Source organism: Sceloporus occidentalis, unplaced genomic scaffold (assembly GCF_023333645.1).
Source record: "Sceloporus occidentalis isolate IW3139 unplaced genomic scaffold, rSceOcc1.0.p SCAF_26, whole genome shotgun sequence".
NCBI classification, from domain to species: domain Eukaryota; kingdom Metazoa; phylum Chordata; class Lepidosauria; order Squamata; family Phrynosomatidae; genus Sceloporus; species Sceloporus occidentalis.
The window spans coordinates 6740956-6760781 of record NW_028317006.1 but is presented as its reverse complement, the minus strand read 5'-3'; the positions used below and the strand labels follow the sequence as shown (position 1 = coordinate 6760781).

General features: G+C 38.8%; 1 protein-coding gene across 1 annotated transcript; it reads right to left on the bottom strand.

Moving 5' to 3' along the window:
- Positions 1-12089: 12089 nt before the first annotated feature.
- Positions 12090-16901, bottom strand: LOC149300061 (gonadotropin-releasing hormone II receptor-like). The gene is made up of 3 exons (XM_089485732.1): positions 16389-16901; positions 15104-15305; positions 12090-12493 (listed from the first exon to the last, which is right to left on the bottom strand). The coding sequence occupies exons 1-3, from the start codon at positions 16899-16901 to the stop codon at positions 12090-12092; spliced, it is 1119 nt and encodes a 372-aa protein (XP_089341858.1).
- Between the last annotated feature and the right edge of the window lie 2925 nt (positions 16902-19826).

Sequence of the window (19826 nt, the reverse complement as noted above, 5' to 3'; positions counted from 1 at the left end):
CCATCGTCCGATTGTATTATATAATAGAACATGTAGCATAGTGTAAATTTGTCTTCCTGTCACTCATCTGTCTCCTCATTGTAATCACTTATAGAAATGACTGACACAGTAAAATACTACGCTGGCCAGTGCACAGCAGGGAATCGCTTATTAAGTAATGGAAATCCTGAATTTACATGATGCCACTATGGCAGAATGTTAGTCCATTTGAATAAAATTAACCTTATTTCTTCCAGATATGTCTTTAGGAAATTATTGTGAAATGCAATGAGAAGCCCCAACAACACAATGATAATTCTGTCTGAGGCATATAAATCCACAGTGTACAAATGGCCTTTGCCTATAATGCTTTTGGTGTCATTTCATTTGTTGTATTAAAATACTTGATCCAGGGAAAATCTATCTTAAAAGGGTAAGCTCAATGTACACACATCTCTCAAGAATCCCTACATAGGATGGATGGTCGCTTTTAGCACTCAGACCCAACATCCCCTATTTCCTTCCCTGATAGCCCTCTTTTCTCCCTCTGAAGAAATGACACTCTGCTACAATGTAAAGTAGTGAGTGTACAGCATAACTCAATTGGACATTTCCACTTAGGGGTGTACTCACTTTTGTTGCCAAGGTTTAGACAGTTAATGGCTATATGTTGAGTTATTTTGAAGGGACAGCAAATGTACACTGTTATACAGGCCGTACGCTCACTACTTTACATTGTAGCAGAGTGTCACATGAGTGTTGTCACATGAAAAGATATAATAAAATATTTGCCAAAATGAGGGGTGTGCTCACTTTAGTGAGATACTGTGTGTGTATATAAATATATATATATATATATATAACAAAAGATATAGAATGTACTGCACTCACTTGCCTGGAAGCAGTTGCAATATGCCCGGGTGCTAACAATCCAAAAAGTATATACAGCAAACAAAGTTGATGCACTCAGCGGGTCTTCTTTTTATAAAATGTATTGACTTCGCTGATTTTGTGTCCAATCCCGCCCGCTCCTGCAACATGTGTGTCGTATCCCGCCACATATGTGGCTCCGCCCAGGAACCCAGCGGAGTCACAGGAAGGGACGTCACATCAGGTGACTCTGCTGGGTTCCTGGGCGGAACAAGAGAAGAGACGCTGTGAGGGAGCAGCGCGAAGGCAGCCTTGCAGGACTGCGCGGGATTACCAAGACCAGGTTCAGTGTCTGACTGCCCGCTCCCGCAACACCACCAAGACGGCCCACGCCCGCAAGTTTTTTGGCGGGACCCGCATCCCAATGCAGTCCTCTAGCCTGTGGCTCCTTCACTGTGCTGCGTGCTCAGACATGACATCACTTCAGTGTCAGTGAGGGAGGATTATTGCTACACATTGCGGAAACCGATTGTATTGCCTCTTTGCAGCAGAAATGAGAGATACGGACCTGTCAGAATGTCGTAGCCCTGAAACAATGGCTTTGGGGCCCTGAAGCAATTCCGGGTCCCTGGAGCAACTGCTCTGTTTTCTCTGCCGTTTATCTGGCCAAGACCCTGTCCCCTAGCCTTGTCTCTAATCATACCACCATATATGTAAATGTGTTCTACATTGTAAGATTCTATATAAAGCAGGGTTCACCTACCTTTCGTTCTTGTTAAGTCCTAATTGTTGTATGATCCACTAGTTATGTTTACCCATTGTACAGCGCTGCAGAGTATGATGCTATACCTGGGAACCCGGCGCATCTCCTGGAGTCTCTGGGGGAAACCTTGAGAGTTCCTAGGTATGGAGATTGTGCTACATAAATCATAAAAGAGTGTTAACAAAATGGACAAATTATATAATGTATTTTTATATTTATACATATTTTATATGTGCTATTGCTGAAAAATGTCTATTACATGCATGCTGTTTATATCAGGCCCAGCTTTATAGTTTCAGCAGGTGAGTTCTCAAGAGCTGATTAAAAAGGTAAGATTAATACTATTATTTAGGATCATCTCATTTACCAATGCACACTGGGAAATTACAGCTTTTGAATGCAAAGCATAGCATAGAAGATGCTTGGTCTAAACTCCTTTGTCTGATCGTAAAGCTTTTTAATAGGGGGACACTGTGTCCCCCTGGCTGTGTATGGGCACTGCAGGGGTCCTGCATGTACAGTTATGTTCTCTGGAACTAATTCCACAGCCACAGGAAACCAAACTGCCAAATGCCTAAGGCATCATTTTTCAGCTTAAAAAGAGGAAAAGTATACTTAAAGGAATAGAAAAATGGATTTTATTTAAAGGGACACTGCTCTTTCAATGCACTTTAATTTTTGCGTAGTTCACACAGAATCCCTCTAATATGCATTTACTGCTTTTTGTCCCCCCCCCCCCCCACGTTCAAACCCGGAGGCTGTTGAAATATACGTTGTTGAAATTGGAACCACAGGAATGGTAGCTAATTATGGCACTGCATCCAAATAACTGTTCTGCTTATTATTGTTTGCTATTCTATAAACAGCAGTTGTGTTTATTCAAATGAATTTCCTTGCAAGTCTCATACAGCTGCTAAATTTTCACCCATCTGATAATCGGAGTTAAAGTCTATGTATATTTAATTTGGCTACGGTTTCCAAGTGTACCTCTAATCGGTCATCTTCAGGGTAAGATTTCCCAGAGGCATGATTAAGATCCGCTCTGTGTCACTTGCTGACCTTTATTATGGACATAGCCCCTGGCATGTTTTTTCTGCATGGATGCTTTATGGGTGCATGGAGTGGAAGACAAAGGAACAGTTTCCCTAAGGGATCAGAAGGGTACCTCCCTCATACTGCATTATGAATACTATAGATCATCTCTCAGCATATAAAACACAGAAACATAGAATATGATATGAACCATTCAACCCATCTAATCCGCCCACTATTACTGCTTTACAGTCCTTGGTCTTGTCTTATATTAACCTTATGTCTATCACCTACATGTTTACTTTACCTCACTGTATTAACGTCTACCATTTCTGCTGGGAGTTTGTTCCACTTATCTACCACCATCTTTTCTTCAAGCTATGTGTGTTCAGACCCTTAAGTCTTTCCAGGTATTTTTTATCCTGCTAGAATATCTATACCCTTCTGGAGATGGGATCTCCAGAACTATACACAATACTCTAAGTGAGGTCTGATCGGAGATCTGTGAAGTGGCAAAATCATGTCCCTCTTTCTTCTACTAAGTTACATTAACCCTTTGCAACGATTGATGTGCCAGGCACGTCATGGAAATACATACAGTTCCTGACAACTGACATCCCTGGCACATCATGGGTTTAAATGAGCTTAGAAAGCGATCAATGTTCGTTTTCTTCTCTCAGCCAGGGTTGCTGCAACGCCTTGATATTGAGGCATTCAGCAACACCAAAAAATATGCAGGAATTCCAAAGCAATCAAGGCTCAGCTGATGTTGCTGAAATATCTCAGCAAGTAGAAGAGGGCTGCCATCTTGTGAGGTAGTGGTGCCCTTCTGCTTTCTTAAAAGTAGTTAAAAAATAAATCAAAATAAAATAAAATGTAAAAATAAAACAGACTCTAGTGATGTCCCCATGACACCATAAGGGAAACCATCTTGTCCCAAGAAAATATATTTTTTATGACATAAGGGGAACCATCCAATTCCATATGTAGTACCCCATTTATGCTCAGAGCACCCCAGTTTGATAGGCTCAATAAAATCCACCCCCTGATTACCCACCTCACTGCCAGGTTTGCAGAGGCTTATACACCTGGAAGGAATATCGGTGTCTATGAATCCTGATGAAGTATAAGGGAAGGTTGGGATTCAAGCAAAATATTCCTTCCAAGTGTTCCAGGTATGGAGTGAAGGTGTAGAAGCTTGGGTAGCTCAGGTAATAAGGGAAAGGATAGCCACCTTGACAATCCAGGTTTCCCAGAATGTCTGGGAACCAATGTCAAGATTGTATGGGACCTAATATTCCACCAAAGTGCAACTTGTATATAGATAATGTCTACCCAAGTGTCCCTTTGTTCAAGCTACTGTATTGTTTTGATACAGTAGCTTGCGGCACTATACGTTACCACATAGGTAAAATATCCCCGTTTGAAATACCCTGGGATGTCCAGTTTTCAAAAATATATGGTATGGTTTAATGCTGATAAATTGAATTGGGCAGGTAAATTTGGCGCAGTATAACCAGATTTGAAAAAAATGGTTTCGTACTTATGGCGCTATAGCTTGCAAAAAAAACCTTTAAACATATGGTGTTTCTAAATATTAGAATCTAATTTTTTTTAAGTAAATGAGATGATATGACCAAAATAGAGATTTTTTTTTGTCCAGAAAAACAAAACTATCTATTTTGTGTGGGTACAGTAAATGAGAAAGCAGAAAGATACAGCTAAATACAAACGCTGCAGAAATCTTCAACCAGATCTCGGTCATGAAGGTTTTAAACTAAAGAAGTGTCAACATATACACCACAATGCTAACCTTGAATTGTAAACTTAGAAGGTTATCTTCTTCATTTAACATCTTTGAATGTGCCAAATCTGGCCCAACAGATAACTTATGTGCAAAATATTTCATTCATATGTTGCTTTGTAAACATTTTGTTTTTGTGTATGTAAGCATTTATTTATTTGGGGTTAGTAGACGTCATAATTAACAGAAGGTTCAATACATGCAGTAATTAGAGTAGTCATACCCTTGCCCTGTAGAGTTTACAAGCAATGCGTTATAGCCTCCCATTTAGTTACTGAGTTATCTTTCTTTAGGTCCACCATTAGATACACCAGAGGTCTGCGCTCTGTGCTTCCAAACATTGCATTTTACTATCTGCTGCTATTTGTGACTGTTATATTGCATTAAAAGGACAAGCAAGATACACTTGTAAATGTAAATCCAACCTATGGGTTATCCATCAATTGATTAAATCTGTTTATGAGAAGAGAAGTATATCAAGAAAGCATTGCTTCTCGCAGTCACCCCTGACAGCAAAAAGGTCAAATGAAAACCAGCAACTTAATTTGTTGCCGTGCCTGGCATCTGGCCTGCGACTACAAATTAAGGACATAACCCAAGGTCACATTGCGAACTAATACCTTATGCACCACACTGTTCGGCCAGTGATTAAAGCTAAGAGGACTCTTGAGACAGAGGCTTAATTTCTTTTGTCGGATTTCTTCTAAAGTCAAAGATTTGCAAATGACCTATCATCTAACAAAAACAAAAAAGATTTTATAGTTTTAAATGGCTTTTAGAGTAAACTGAATGCAGTGAAATTCGTCACTGGCCCAACTGTGATGTAGGCTTGCCACCCATCTCAATTTTTGTGGGAAAGTTCTTAATTTAGGAAGCCTGCCCTGCGTCCCACATCACTGCAGATGTCCTGATTTGCAGCTGCAAAAATGTTATACCATAGGTACAGGCTGGTGGAAGTGTTCAGCAACCCAAAGAGTTATCTCACTAAACTTTGCTTATATCACATGTATATCAGCATATAGCAATAACAAATAGAGATGTGATATGCAATGTTGGGAGCAGTCGGCAGAGACACTTCAATTGCTGGACTTGTGTATCTGGCGGAGTACCACAGTAGCTGTAGTCCCAAAGAGACCAGTGGCCAACTTGCAGCATCTGCTGACGATTCTGTTTGCACAACATATCATAAATATGAAATGGTTACAAGTAATAAAAAATATGAAAATATAGCCTGTCTGTCTGCCCATTGAGATTTGGCTTATACTGTATAACGCCAGCTCACTCCGGGTGTGGATATCCTAATAGAAGCATTAATAGAGTGTCATTGATGTATAAACAGCTGTCAATTTATCTATGTGACTTTATTAACTTGGCCAAGTAAATACCACCTCACCAACTAACTTCTGCTTTAGCAAATGAACTCCAGTGTATTGTTTTACACAAGGCAGTGTGTTTGTCTGAAATAACTGGGCAAGAACAGGTACAAATGGCTAATATGAAGAAGTATTTTGACATTCTCCAGACTAAGATTAATATATGCTGTATGTTCTTTCCCACCAGTGTTTTGTAGGCAATATAGATGGATTTTTCATGAGATTAAAACTTGTTGTTTCCATGTGAACTGCATACACCAAGAAGTAATACTGACACCGCTCATTTACACTATTGGAGGTAATGCTGCTAATGATACAAATTAAATTGTACAAATTATTCATTGTACAAATGGAGTTAATGGCTCTAGCCATGTTGTATAGAATGTAACACAATAGGTGACTGCTTTTAAAAAGAAAACACTGCTTTTTATTGTGGCAAAACAAATATTTTTTGCAGTTTTATCATTTGGGGTTATGAATGAACAGGATTATGAATGCTACCCCTAATCTCAGAGAAATTAGTGGTAGCATTCAATTGATTCAAAGGCTATTCGGGCATTATTGCATTTGGATTTCAGATCATACATATCCACTTTTACAATATTATAGTATTCTGCATAAATTAGTATCAGTGAGATGTGAATGTTATTTTAAAATAAGCATTTTTCTAATTATTAATGGGTTTACTAGTAATCTAGTTTTTCCCCAAAGGTGGCAGTCCTAGTGCAATGTAACAATTGGGGTTGCTGGACTCCAAAATCATACTGTAGCCTAAGGTAATAGGCCGCAGTACATGAGTGTAGACATTTTAAATAAAAAATGCTTCTCAAACAACATTCATTGGAGCTTGCTAGGCCAAGGCACTTAATTAAACTCTTACTAACATCATTTTGGGATCCTGGTAAATAATATAATCTATGAGAGTTTTAGAAGCAGAATGAGAACATACAAAAATCTGTGAGGCCCACATCCAATCTATTGGCTTCCAGCTAGAAAATAGTCTAGGCCATCTTTATATTGGGCCGCTAACCTGCATGTTTACCAGGTTACAGCAAAGACCAAGATAATGTAGCTTTTTTAACTGTTTTTTTACATACCTACCATGACTGCAAGTACTTTTATCACCCAATTGTATTTCCCTATACACTTTATTGATTGAATTTTGTATAATATGATGTTGTTATATGTGTGTTTTTATATGTGTGCTTTTCTATAGGCAACCATCTCATCGATGATCCAGATCAGGAGAGAATGCCATGTAAATCCTGGGTTTTGGTGCCATACACATAATTGTACGATAACCTGAAAATCTAAAAAAAATAAGTATAAATGAAACCACTACTTATTTTAGCCCCATGTGCTCTCACTATGAAAGGGATTGTTCTTAGAAGTCCATCGATTGATATAATATACTAGGGCTGCAACTAACGATTATTTTCATATATATATATATAAGGGGATACGTCCTATATGCCACTCTGTCCCCTGATATGCATTATACCCCTCCTGATATGCCTTATAGCCCCCTATATGCCACTGATATGCCACTTTGTCCCCTAATATGCCACTGTGCCCCCTGATATGCCTTATAGCCCCATATATGCCACAGTGCCCCGATATGCCACTGTGCCCTCCTGATATGCCTTATAGCCCCCTATATACCTTTACCCTTGATATGCCACCATGCCCCGATATGCCTTTTACCCCTATATGCCACTGAGATGCCACTGTGCCCCCTGATATGCCTTATAGCGCCTTCATGCCACTGTCCCCCCTGATACACCTTATAGCCCCTTTATGCCACTGTCCCCCCTGATATGCCTTATAGCCCCTTTATGCCACTGTCCCCCCTGATATGCCTTATAGCCCCTTTATGCCACTGTCCCCCCTGATATGCCTTATAGCCCCTTTATGCCACTGTCTCCCCTGATACACCTTATAGCGCCTTCATGCCACTGTCCCCCCTGATACACCTTATAGCCCCTTTATGCCACTGTCCCCCCTGATATGCCTTATAGCCCCTTTATGCCACTGTGCCCCCTGATATGTCTTATGCCCCCCCCGATATAAGAAAAACTGACATCACTAAAATTGTTTTTTATATTTATATTTATTAAATATAGACAAAAAAAATACACAATACAATATAAATATATATAAATATATGGACAATAAATCAAATATTATAGACATAAAAAAAACAACACAAATGCACATAATTAATAGATCCCGCAAAAATTCTACCTGCCCCACCAGGGGTTAATATATCAACAGAAGAAACACAGGGCAAATGAGCATAAAAATAAAGATAATACTTACCCAGTGCTGCTTACTTGTCCTGTTTTTCTTCTGTTGATATATTAACCCCTCGTGGGGCAGGTGGAAGTGGCAGCGAGATGAAGTACCGGAGGTTGCGCACATCGCCCACTTAAATCCAAATCCCCTGCAGGCGCTGCAGCGGGACCTGGATCCTCTCCGGCAGCCGGTAGGAGTCTGTGTGATGCACGCAGACAGCCGCTTCTCCCCTCCGCTTCCGTTGGGGCTTCCATGATGGAAGCCGCACCGGAAGGTCACATGACGCCGGGTTCAGTAATAGAAGCCCCGGCGGAAGTGGAGGGGAGAAGCGGAAGGGGAGAAGCGGAGGATGTCTGTGTGTTTTGCACAGACCCTCACCGGGTGGCAGAGAGGATCCAGGTCTCCTGCAGCTTTGCGGGGGGTCTGGATTCTACAGTTATAATCCGATCTCTGTTTGAGATCGGATTATAGAAGGACGGGAGTTTTTCAGAGCGTTTGCTCTGAAAAACATAATTTTATAAATCGATAAAAATCGATTCAACTAATCGATTATGAAAATCGTTGACAACGATTTTCATAATCGATTATTATCGATTTTATCGATTCGTTGTTGCAGCCCTATAATATACAGATTTCCACTTTAAAGCAAAACACATCAAAAACATGAAATGCAGTAGCATGTTTAGTATTCATTTGCCATACCTCATGCTTTTTTATGGTGTATTTACTTTAGAGAAGCCAGTTACTAGGGCTGTTGCTAAACAGAGGAGATATAAACAGTGTAGTATAAGAAAACTGATCTGCTAACATTTGGAGGTACTTACTACTTTTATTCAGTATGCTTTGCATTGGACATTAGGTGTACCAAGTGTCTGACCATTTCACAACTATATCACAGGCTTCAGAGTTTTCCAAATTACATAACATCAATATGATGTTGATACCTGGGAACTTTCCATGGTAGGCTACCTTAAGATCTCCCTCTTTTGGGGTGGCTTTGTGAGGGACAAGGTTAGCCCCAGACAGCCTTAAATGGGCTTGGAGCAAGAACAGAAATGGGCAGGGAGTGGGTATGGCCAAACACCAAACAGAGAAATAGAAAAGCAAAACAGAGACCTGGAGAAGTAGCTCTTCAATTGGAAACTGGGTCACACCTGGAAAGTTCTCAGGTTTGCTGATAACAAGGATAATGTGTTATTGATTCTTTCTTATAAGACTATTATTACCAGAATCATACTTATAATTGCAGTTCTCAACTCGCTGGCTCATGCGTAAAGAATTTTACAGTAGAATGACATTCCCAGATCGGTGCCTGGCTGCCAGACTCCATGTTGGGCAGCAGAAGGGACTGTAGTTGGTTATATGGGAACTGGCTGCACACACTGTGTATTCCGTGAAACCCTGTATAGCTTGGAAGCATTTTAATGCAATGATGTTACATGATCAACATAGTCTTAAATGTACAGTTTCAAAGGAAAAAATATTTTATTTATAAAACAAATTTTGACAATAATTATTTTTTACATAGAATTATGCACATGCAGGGTTACCTTTATTACATGGCATAAGGGGGCAGCAGCTGAGGGCCCAAACAGGATCCTATTTGCCATTGATTCTCTATCAATGTCCACTCAATGCGTGTGAGAGCTACACGGACAGAGAGAATGTTAGGTCAAACTGAAGAGAATAGACTCTATTCTCCCAGCTGAAATATGGGCACTTCTCATACCAGGGAACGTCACAGAGTAGGTACCTGCTACCCGAATCTCTTCTGGAGAGTGGCTTCATACAGGGGCTTCTGTCTACTACCCTCCTATTCCCCATCTACATTTAACAGAAGTGGAGAGGGAGTGGTATGTTATTATTATTTATTGTTTTATAGTGCCATCAAATTCAGAAGCGCTGTACAATAGGGATGAACCGTTATATCGGAGGCTGAAATATATTGGCCGAAAAGGGCATTATCAGCAAAATGCAGAATAAAAAAAAAAACAGCTGAAAATTATCATCTGCAGGAGCCCTGCTGCTTACCTGTGCGGTGCTCGCAGTGTGCTAATATTTATATAAATGATACTAGACTGGGCCAAGCTAACAGAAAAAGTGAAATCACCACAACAGAAACAATCCCTTCAGAGTAAAGACTCAAATCACAGTACTGGTTAAGTCAAAGGGTCCTAGTACCTACCTGTTATTTTAACCAAACCAGTGACTGGGTAAAAGTTAAAACTGTGACAGAGCTCATTTAAATCCTAATCATTCAATAAACTACCCTTTTAGCTAAATCATACACCATTCTAACAGCAGTAGTAGTAAAATAAATATGCCACTATGCCATTATGAAATGTCCAAGATAAACGTTCTATAACGTTTCCTAGAGATTATGTGTGAGATTTGGTTGTGAAATATTTCAATAAAGAAATTGTTACAGAGAAAATCCCTGAGAAACAGGCTGAAATGGCCCAGATGTGTGCTCAATAGCCTAACTAAAGATTTTATTATAACTGTTATTAAAATAAAATAAATAACGTTATATATCAGACTATATATCCCCCTTAGTTTGCTAGTATACCTCTATACCATCTAACCATAGAAGGTACAGTATTTATTTATACATCATTAACATTGTGGATGGCAGCAAGAAGAGCAAAATAATACTTTATGAAGCATGAACTCCTTAAAGGCCAGGTTCTCTACTAGTATAAAGTGCAATTTTTTTTATATGTTTAAACATATAATATATATTTTTGCAATAGCTTTACGGCAACATCCCAGGACAGCTCCTACCTGCAATATATGAAGCTATGGTATTAAGGATTTTTTTGCAAGGCTTTAGATGGGTAATTTTAGGGACGCTTTCTACAGGTCTATTGACTAGCTCAAGATTACCTTGTAAGATTCTTGAGAAATCCCTTGGCAGAGCATGAATTAAATGATTCACTGTCTGAGAAGGCAGGAGACCCCGGTGGGCTTCACTTTTTTTCATTTTTTCTCCCAAGTATACCTCTTTAGATCTCTTTGTCCATTTCCGTTCCCTAATGTCCCTCTATTCTAGAAGCTCAGAACATTTGCTGGGTATAAGATAGGGCCCTGTGGAGATTCGATTTTTCAAATTTCTTTCAATATGTATTTAAAGATTTAAAAACGTAAAATCCCGCAGGCCCCTGCCTCCCTCTATTGATCAGTCCCTCGGGACACAGTAAATAGTTTTTATGATTCCCTTTTGGCTCAATGACCTCTATCTTAACAAAAGGTACTTTTTCGCAACATCACTTACTACTGATCTATGCTACACATTTACATTCACCATTGATTACAGGGATAATGTACTACACCTATGCTAATTAGATCTGAGATTAGACATTTATCATGATACGTGCCTTGGTGAAAGTGTATCTACTGGGTGTATAAAACACTTTATGACCACATATGCTAACAGCATTCTGTCTCTGCTAAGATTAGATACAAAGGTGCTTCAACAATGTTGGATACTGCAGTGGAAAACTTCAATTATGGAATGTGAAATAGGTAGGTTTCTTTGAATACGTAATAACATATTTCAAATTTACATTAGCTTTGTATGTAGGGCTGCAGAGATCATCTGGAAAAATAAATATTTTGTGCTAAAATACGGTGTGCTATTAAATCTGAGCAAATGTTCATGCACCAAAGTCATCAAAAAAACATGAAAAAAGGCCTTGCTGAGTTACATGTAGAAAGATGAGACTAACAGAAAATGACTGATTTACCAGTAATATGATTAAGGATTAACATTATCAGCTGAGATAAGTCCTATCTTCTTCCTGACCAACTCATCAAAGATCACCTGAAGAAAGTGAGACTAGTTCTTTATGCTGACATACCCTGAGGGAAGGTTTATTCATGATAATACACTGACATGTTGTATTCTCAACACATAAAGAAGACTCCCTGTTAAATCTGTTTGATGTGAGAAGATCCACTGGTAGTCACTGCCTCAGAAAACAGACTGAAGGGTGATTCCACTTGACGATGGCCCATCAACAGAGGTGAAGTCTTTAATGTTCACTTCCGAACCTGCTAGTTGTTTGCTGTTTTTAGCCTTTCTGGACATCAAACTCCCCATTCTTCTGACCCAAGATCTCATGTCCTCCTTAAAAGATGGTGTGTATAATCCGTAAACTAGAGGGTCAGTGCAGGTGTGCAGCAAGCCAAAGAGAAACAGGGAGTGATGGACATATTCTGGAATTTGGTGGATCATCTCTGGCTTAAACCAATACCATATTCCCAGAAGGTAATAAGGTGTCCAGCAAATCATGAATGAAGCCACAATAACCAGCGTCATCTTAAGGGTTTTCAACCTTGCCTTGGATATGAGATCATTCTTACTTCTTGCAAGCTCTGTTAATAGAATAAACAATTTACACAATTTTATAACATGCTTACATTACCTGACCGTCATATCATTGTCCATTATAAAAAAGACGAAGAAAGTGCCTTCATTATAACAACAAAGGGACTACTTATATGATGACATCACATATAGTCTCCTGATATGCAATATCAGATGAGAGTTAAGATAAGCCAAATGTTTTCCGGCAGAAAGTGGAAGCATAATTAAATAACTTATTAATGTTTGCATGAATTAAATACTGGCCACATGACCGTAAGTGCAATGTGTGGAACATTTTAAGAAAGAGAAACAATCTATTAAATGGGGGCAGGGCTGGATTCTCCTTTAGTCCAGGGTAGCCAACAAGCAGATATTCAGCTAAAAGTCTTATGATGCTGAGGCAAGAATACATGTTAGCGGTCCTAAATCTATGCAAAACATTATAGAAGCTGAAGTTTCAAATAGATAGATAGCTATTCATTGATGACACTATAGAGAGCTATAGATCTTGGGCATTTGGCAACCTGGGATCCCAGAAAATAGCTTAAATGTAGTTAAGTATGTAGTATGTGGTTTGTGAATTCTGCAAAGCCACATTCTATATCTATCTATCTATCAATGGTGCAAAAAATTGTTTGCAGTCTTTGCTGCAAAATAATAATTTATTTTATGTTTTCTTTTTTTTTTTGCTTATGAATGTAATTAAAACAATGATCCAATAAACCTAGGTTCACATTGGTGTAACGATACAATTTCAAATCCTTTGCACATATTATTTCTACGCTATTATCTCTTATGAATTTACCGTTTACATTCCCTGGTGCATCTACAGAAAGAATGGGCATATGAACTTCAAGAAATATTGATCAATTTAAAGTAATGTTTCTAAGGCCATTTTAGAGCCACAGGGGTGCTCAGTGCCTGCCTATTATGGGGTTAACGTAGCTTGTCAGTTGAGCCGGTGATTGGAGTGACCAGTGAAGGATAAAAGCTTATTAATTTATCCTGTATCTAGCCTAGGGATCTACTGTCTGCATCCAGAGCCTGCGAGTGTGGGTTTCCTGTAACTACCTATTTTCTATAAATAGTTTGCTAGCCGTCTCAGAGCGTGGCATTAAAAGGCTGTCTCCGACCCAATTAGCAGCTTTTCTCTGCTGCAAAACAGCCAGTCCAGAGAAGAAAGGATTTCTTAAAGATTGGATACCAGCAGGGGCCCCCACCTAACTGTGCTGACGTGGTGATGTGAGGGATGATAAGTGAGGCTTTTCATGTTCTGTCTTTCAAGCCTTGACCTGCATACCTGATATTACTGTAATAAAACTTTCAGGACACATTCATCCCTTTGTCCCTACTTTAGTAATGCAATGTTAGGATTGCTTTCTGGAGCTGGAAGTGCGCAGAGGAGAGGTTTGAGTGAACAAATGTAAACCTGGGATGGATGAAAACATGATTTTCTTGTGTTCATACACGGCTTAGTACCAGGTGGATGGATGTGTTCCCTCTTTCCAGCACGCTAATGGTTGTTAGAAAGGACTGCAGAAAGCTTCTCCATCTCTACACAACACTAAATGTCACTAGATAGATAGATAGATAGATAGATAGATAGATAGATAGATAGATAGGCAGAAAGAGGATGTGAAACCCATTACCAGTATAAGGGCTTCCCTTTATCATGATCTAATGTAACCTGGTTCCCATGTTTTCCTAAAACATGGATTGGATGAGGAGCAGTAGAAGAGATAGATGTGCTGATTCACAGATACCTTACTGCCCTCCCGAAAGAACATCAGATATAGTTGCGTCTGGTGCAGGTGTTAATTTTGTTACCAGAAGATTTTGTGATAGCGATACATGGCTTGGTAAGCAAATAAGGTGTACTTTACCGAAGCAGTTAATTTGCATCTAAGATCATGTTTAGTACTGGCCCCGCATATAGTGGATAGAGTGTTACAGCTCTATACAATACTATCACTTTTTATATTCAGGAGCTGTGTCTGAATTACCAATCAATTGGCTTACAACACAAATAGATATACTATATATCACACTATTTTACCTGACACACTTTAAAGTATACAGAAACATAACTATGGATAAACCAGATAACATAAAATTGTATACAGATAAATCACAGACAAATCAAATAAATAATTTCCCAACAAGTAAATAGTTAGCTAAATAATTGGTACAAGCGTAGTAACAAATACATAAAAATAAATAGTTACATAAAATGGTCTTGTGGTATCACTGTTAATTATTGTGTTTTTTTCATTGAGAGTTTATTGATAAGGCATAAAAAATCTGAAAGAAATTCATCGACCCCAAAGCTTTTAACATTCCATTTTTAGTACACGTGTGACAGGGCATTAGTGTATTTCATTTTGCTTTATACATATATAATGCACACATAAATAAAGAGTAAAGTGGCACTGCTAGTCATAGATAGCTATAAATATGTAGATAAAACAACTAATCCCATTACTGTCTCTGTGGGTTTTTTGGCCTTTGGTTGTCCAAAGGTTGCGTTCGACAAATAACAGTTTGTCCGGTATTTTCAGCAGAGCAACCAGTTGGTATCAGTCAATCCAAACTACTATTACTGACCGAACAGTACTCACCATTCTTATGCTTCATCTGTTTGCCAATCTCCCACAGGATACGGGTATAACACACAATCATGACCCCAAGTGGAGTTACAAATAAGGTAGAAAAAGTGAACATGTTGTATGTGGTCTCCTGCCAGCGATGTGGGAAGCTCCCGTGGGTGGCACATTGTGTGAAGTTGACTCCCGGAACGGTACGAAGGCGGAAGAGAAAAAGCTATAGTGGGAAGAAACAGACGAAAAATGTACAAAGTTCTACATTTACTGTCAATCACAACAAAGCAATTATATATACAGACACTGACAGGCTTACTTATACACACAATGGAGTCCCGTACTCAATGTATGAATATCTGTTAAGGTATGCTATGTGAAGCCGACCAGGCCATTATCAAGTATGCCTTACTGATGGGGATTGTGGACTAAAAGTATTGGGGTTATTATCAGACCAAGGCTGACAGCAGCCCAAACTATATCTTAGAGTCCTCTCGATTGCCGCAGGTCCCAGAACTCAATACCAGCCCACAATGAATAGATGTTATCTGTGTATAGGAGAAGACAGCAATGCGTGTAAAACCTTTAGGAACTGGGACTAGTATTGGCTTACACATGCTCTGGGGTAATAACTGGTTTAGTAGCAATATCATCATGGCATTAAAATGTTATAGAAATTACTGGAAAATAAAAAAAAGAAATACATGCATCTGCATTTGAGTTTAAATAATGGATTTACATTACTGGCTAATTGTTTTCTTTTTGTGCTTTCGGTTAGAAGCAAACACAGGCAACAACTGAACAGGTAACTGATGTGGTTTAAAACCCCTGTCAATTACTGAGATTGCCAATGCAGGAAACAAATTCAGGCTTTGTGTGTATACTTCTTAATACAGACAATATAGGAGATTGCTGATTGATTTACTATCTTAAATGACATTATGTGATGCATTATTGAACCAGGCTGCAAGTCAATTTTTAATCTCAGATTTATTGTTTTTGTTCTTGCCTCTTTATACACTGTTTGTTGCCAAGTCCAAGATACATTTATCATGGCTATTGTTGAAACACCTTATGCCTTCTTCTTCATCAACCTCTTAATAGACTATAATATGGCAAAATTAGGGCTCTCTCTATTCCTTCTATACCAGTATGTCTTAGGGTGTGTTATACTGTCGGTTTTCATGTCATTGTTCATTTTATACTCTCACCTATCATAATAGAGCTACAGAATCTGCTGGCACAATAAAAACAAAATACAATGTAAAGCATTATAGAGTATTACAGAGCAGTAAAGAAATTGTACCTGAGGCGATGCCAACAGGAGACTTCCAACCCAGGCTGTCCACAGCATTATACGATTGCGCTGCCCAGCACTTGTGAAACTAAGAGGATACAGTATGGCCCAATGACGATCCAAGCTGATCACCACCAATACAAATGCTGCAGAGTACATGGCGAATAGTTTTGCAAAGCTGAGGACCTTGCATGGGATTTCCCCTGCATACCACTGCACCGTTATATTCCACAGAGCATCCAGTGGCATCACCAAGAAGGTAACCAGAAGGTCAGCCACAGAGAGGCTCAGGATAAGGACACGTAAGTGGGACTTACATCTTTTGCCACTAATACTGACCAGAACAGCTACATTACTGCATGATGCTATAATGAAGAAAAAGCAGGTGACGCCCACGCGGAACTTGGCAGCAACTGTGAATGCCGGCTCTGTCCACGGGCCTGGCAAGGATAATGCCGAGGCATTGGTGTCTGGTGCAACTAGAGAACGAAGAGTATGGTTCACAATGGCGTGTACTGCCATGATCTGAAAGAAACGGATTATCTATTAATAATAAAAATAATTACTTGATAATATTAGCTGATCATTATATCACACATCAGTAGAGAAAAAGATGAATTCTACAAAATAGTAGGTAGGCCCCCCTCTCTTAGTGCTGGGTAATCTGCAGTTTGTTCCAGCAGAATCCAATGCAGCTTTTTTTTGGCAAGGAAAGCATAGAAAGGACAAAATGTTCTTCCCTTGCTGTCAGCCTTTTCTTTGTGTGCGAGTAAGCAGATGTTGGCCCATGGGACAATATTATACCTTAGCATACCTCTAGCCTAGCATTGATGTTACTCATGTGGCTACGTAGAAGCTACCAGGTAAGTGAGTTAACATGGCTGTTAACCAGTGATGTACTAAAGTATTGTACTGCTGTAGATGTCTCATCGATTATCCTTTGCATAGCTGGAAAGGTAATGCCTTATGACTATGGCGGCTCAGAGCAAAGCTGGGAAGGGTAGATTGGACAAGCAGCCTGTGAAAAACCTAAAAAGGAGCACCCTCACCGCTCATCTAACCCAATAGTTCTCTACTTGTGTTCATATTTCACAGAAAAAAGCACCTGTTATGCCATCGTATTAGCTATTCATGGTCTTAAAATACAATATGCATGTTACTGATGGCTGAAGCAGCCTTTATAATGGCAAAGAATAAATCTTTAGGTTAAACTATATTTCAGCCATGTTTGACTAGGATGAAATGTTATTACCTGTGCAAAAGCCTTGCCATTTTCTTTTGCAGATCAATTTAAAATGTGTTTTAATAATAATTATTAGTTCCCCAATATTTTATAGATCTAATATTATTATTACTTTTTATTTATGTTGTGCTGGGAGATTCCATAGTACTATAACAAAGATGGAGAATTCTAAATTAATAACAGTAAAATGAGCCCTATACAATAGAAAGGAAGGCAATGAAAACTACATCCTTATTTGACTTACTTAAATAAAGCAGCTGTGAACAGCTGGGTGAGTTTATGGCTCTTGCAACGACAATAACAGTGAAGGTGTATCAGTTTGTAACATATGGTTTTAAACAAGCATTTTGACTGTGTGATTGTCCTCATCAAAGAGCTTTGAATGCATCTGATTCTCGAAGCTATATTGTTCTGCGGATCAAAGTGTTTCACCTGACCTTTTTATATGGTTTGGCAGCTCAGGTCTGAGGCATATGTTCCTGGTATCCTCATATGTAGGATCAGCATGGCACTTCATTTAATCTTTCCTGGAGAAAGAAAAATGCAAAACACAGTTTGAAACACAATGCACATAAAAAAACTAAGAAGGAAGCAGGCAGCCTAATTAAAATGCAAGAAAAACTATGGATTTACACGTATTGTATATATATTGTTATAAACTCAGCCGGTGAGCACAGTCGGGCCAAGAGTTGCAACTAGAAAGCTCTTTTTTCTAGCCAGTGTGATGACATTTTGGTCTGGTAGCTACTGGGCTTACCTGGCTACCCATCCTTGGCTATGCAGTCCACAGCAGGTGGAAGGCCCATCACGCATGCGAAGTATATAAACGGGGCTAAGTATAAAATCTTTGGACAATTTCATTGGTTGCTATGGTAACAAAACTTTTCAAATCAGGGTGATGATATGGGGAGGGAACTGAACAGACTCCTATTTTTTATGCTGGCCCATAACATGTAAATTAAGAAACTAATTTAGGATAAAGAGCACAGATTAATCACATCACATTGATTGGGATAAATTGTCTCTTGTACATGTACCGCATTCTAACTATGCACTTCTGTAGAAATCTGTCGCACTTATTTCTAGTTCAAGTCTAAACACAGCAAGGGGAACTGACCCATCCCACATTATCGCTAACACTACTTGGCATGTCTATATCATATAAAATATGTTTATATCCTGTAAGTATTCATAATCATGTTTCTATTGTGCTGTCTCTGGGAACTGCAATATTACCTGGCTGTGCTTGTCTCCTTGCCTTACATTTTTGATCAAATGTATAGATAACATGCATTCTAATAAGGAATTTCTAGCACTTTGGGCTAAATGCTGCTATTGTCCATGTTACTATTTCCTGGGAAGACAATAGGATTTAAATTCAATGTCTCAGTAAGCAGACATGGGAAATTATGAGAATATTTGCAAGTAACACCCTGAATATGAATTTGTATAACTAAAAAATGCAAGTGATAAATGGTCTTGAGTTCTTGATTTAATTAAAGTTACATATCAGATGTGACAATTTCTATTCAACCCTTTCAGAGTATTAAGAATTTGGATAAACAGCCAACCCAAAAGATTAAGCACATGTAGAATATCTTTTACCGTGGCAGATACCTTCATTAATGTCTAATACTTATGTTAAGAGACTGGCGCACAGTAGATTGCTGTTTTACATGGAAATTAAGAGGTTAACATACGAATAGATTGCACTTAAGTTTGCATGGAACCAAAGCAGTTCAGCTGGAGAATTTCATTCTGAACCAGTAGCCATATGGCGCTGCTGGGTCCTTGGTATTTTCCAGGGAGCAGAGCAGCTTAGTTTTAGGTGCTGCATCGTGTCATGTATATGTAAATAGGACGTGGGTTTTACTTCAACGAAGAAATAATTTCATTAGAATAATCAATGCTTCATATCACTGAAAATAAAGAGCTAAAATGAATATTCCATACAGCAACTGAATAAATCCAATGCCAATTTATCGGATTCTAAAAATAAGAATAATCATTTCTTTAGCATGCTAAACATGCACTCACAAGCAATCTGGAGTGAGAGAGATATCACTTTTAAGCCTATACAGTTATTTCTCCATGCAGTGAAACTAAGGATGGCTTGCATGGATAAAAAAAAAAAAAGCGTTAACTGTGTATTTTTTTGGGAGCGGACTATAAACTGAAAAAAAATTAAAATAAAATAATAATAA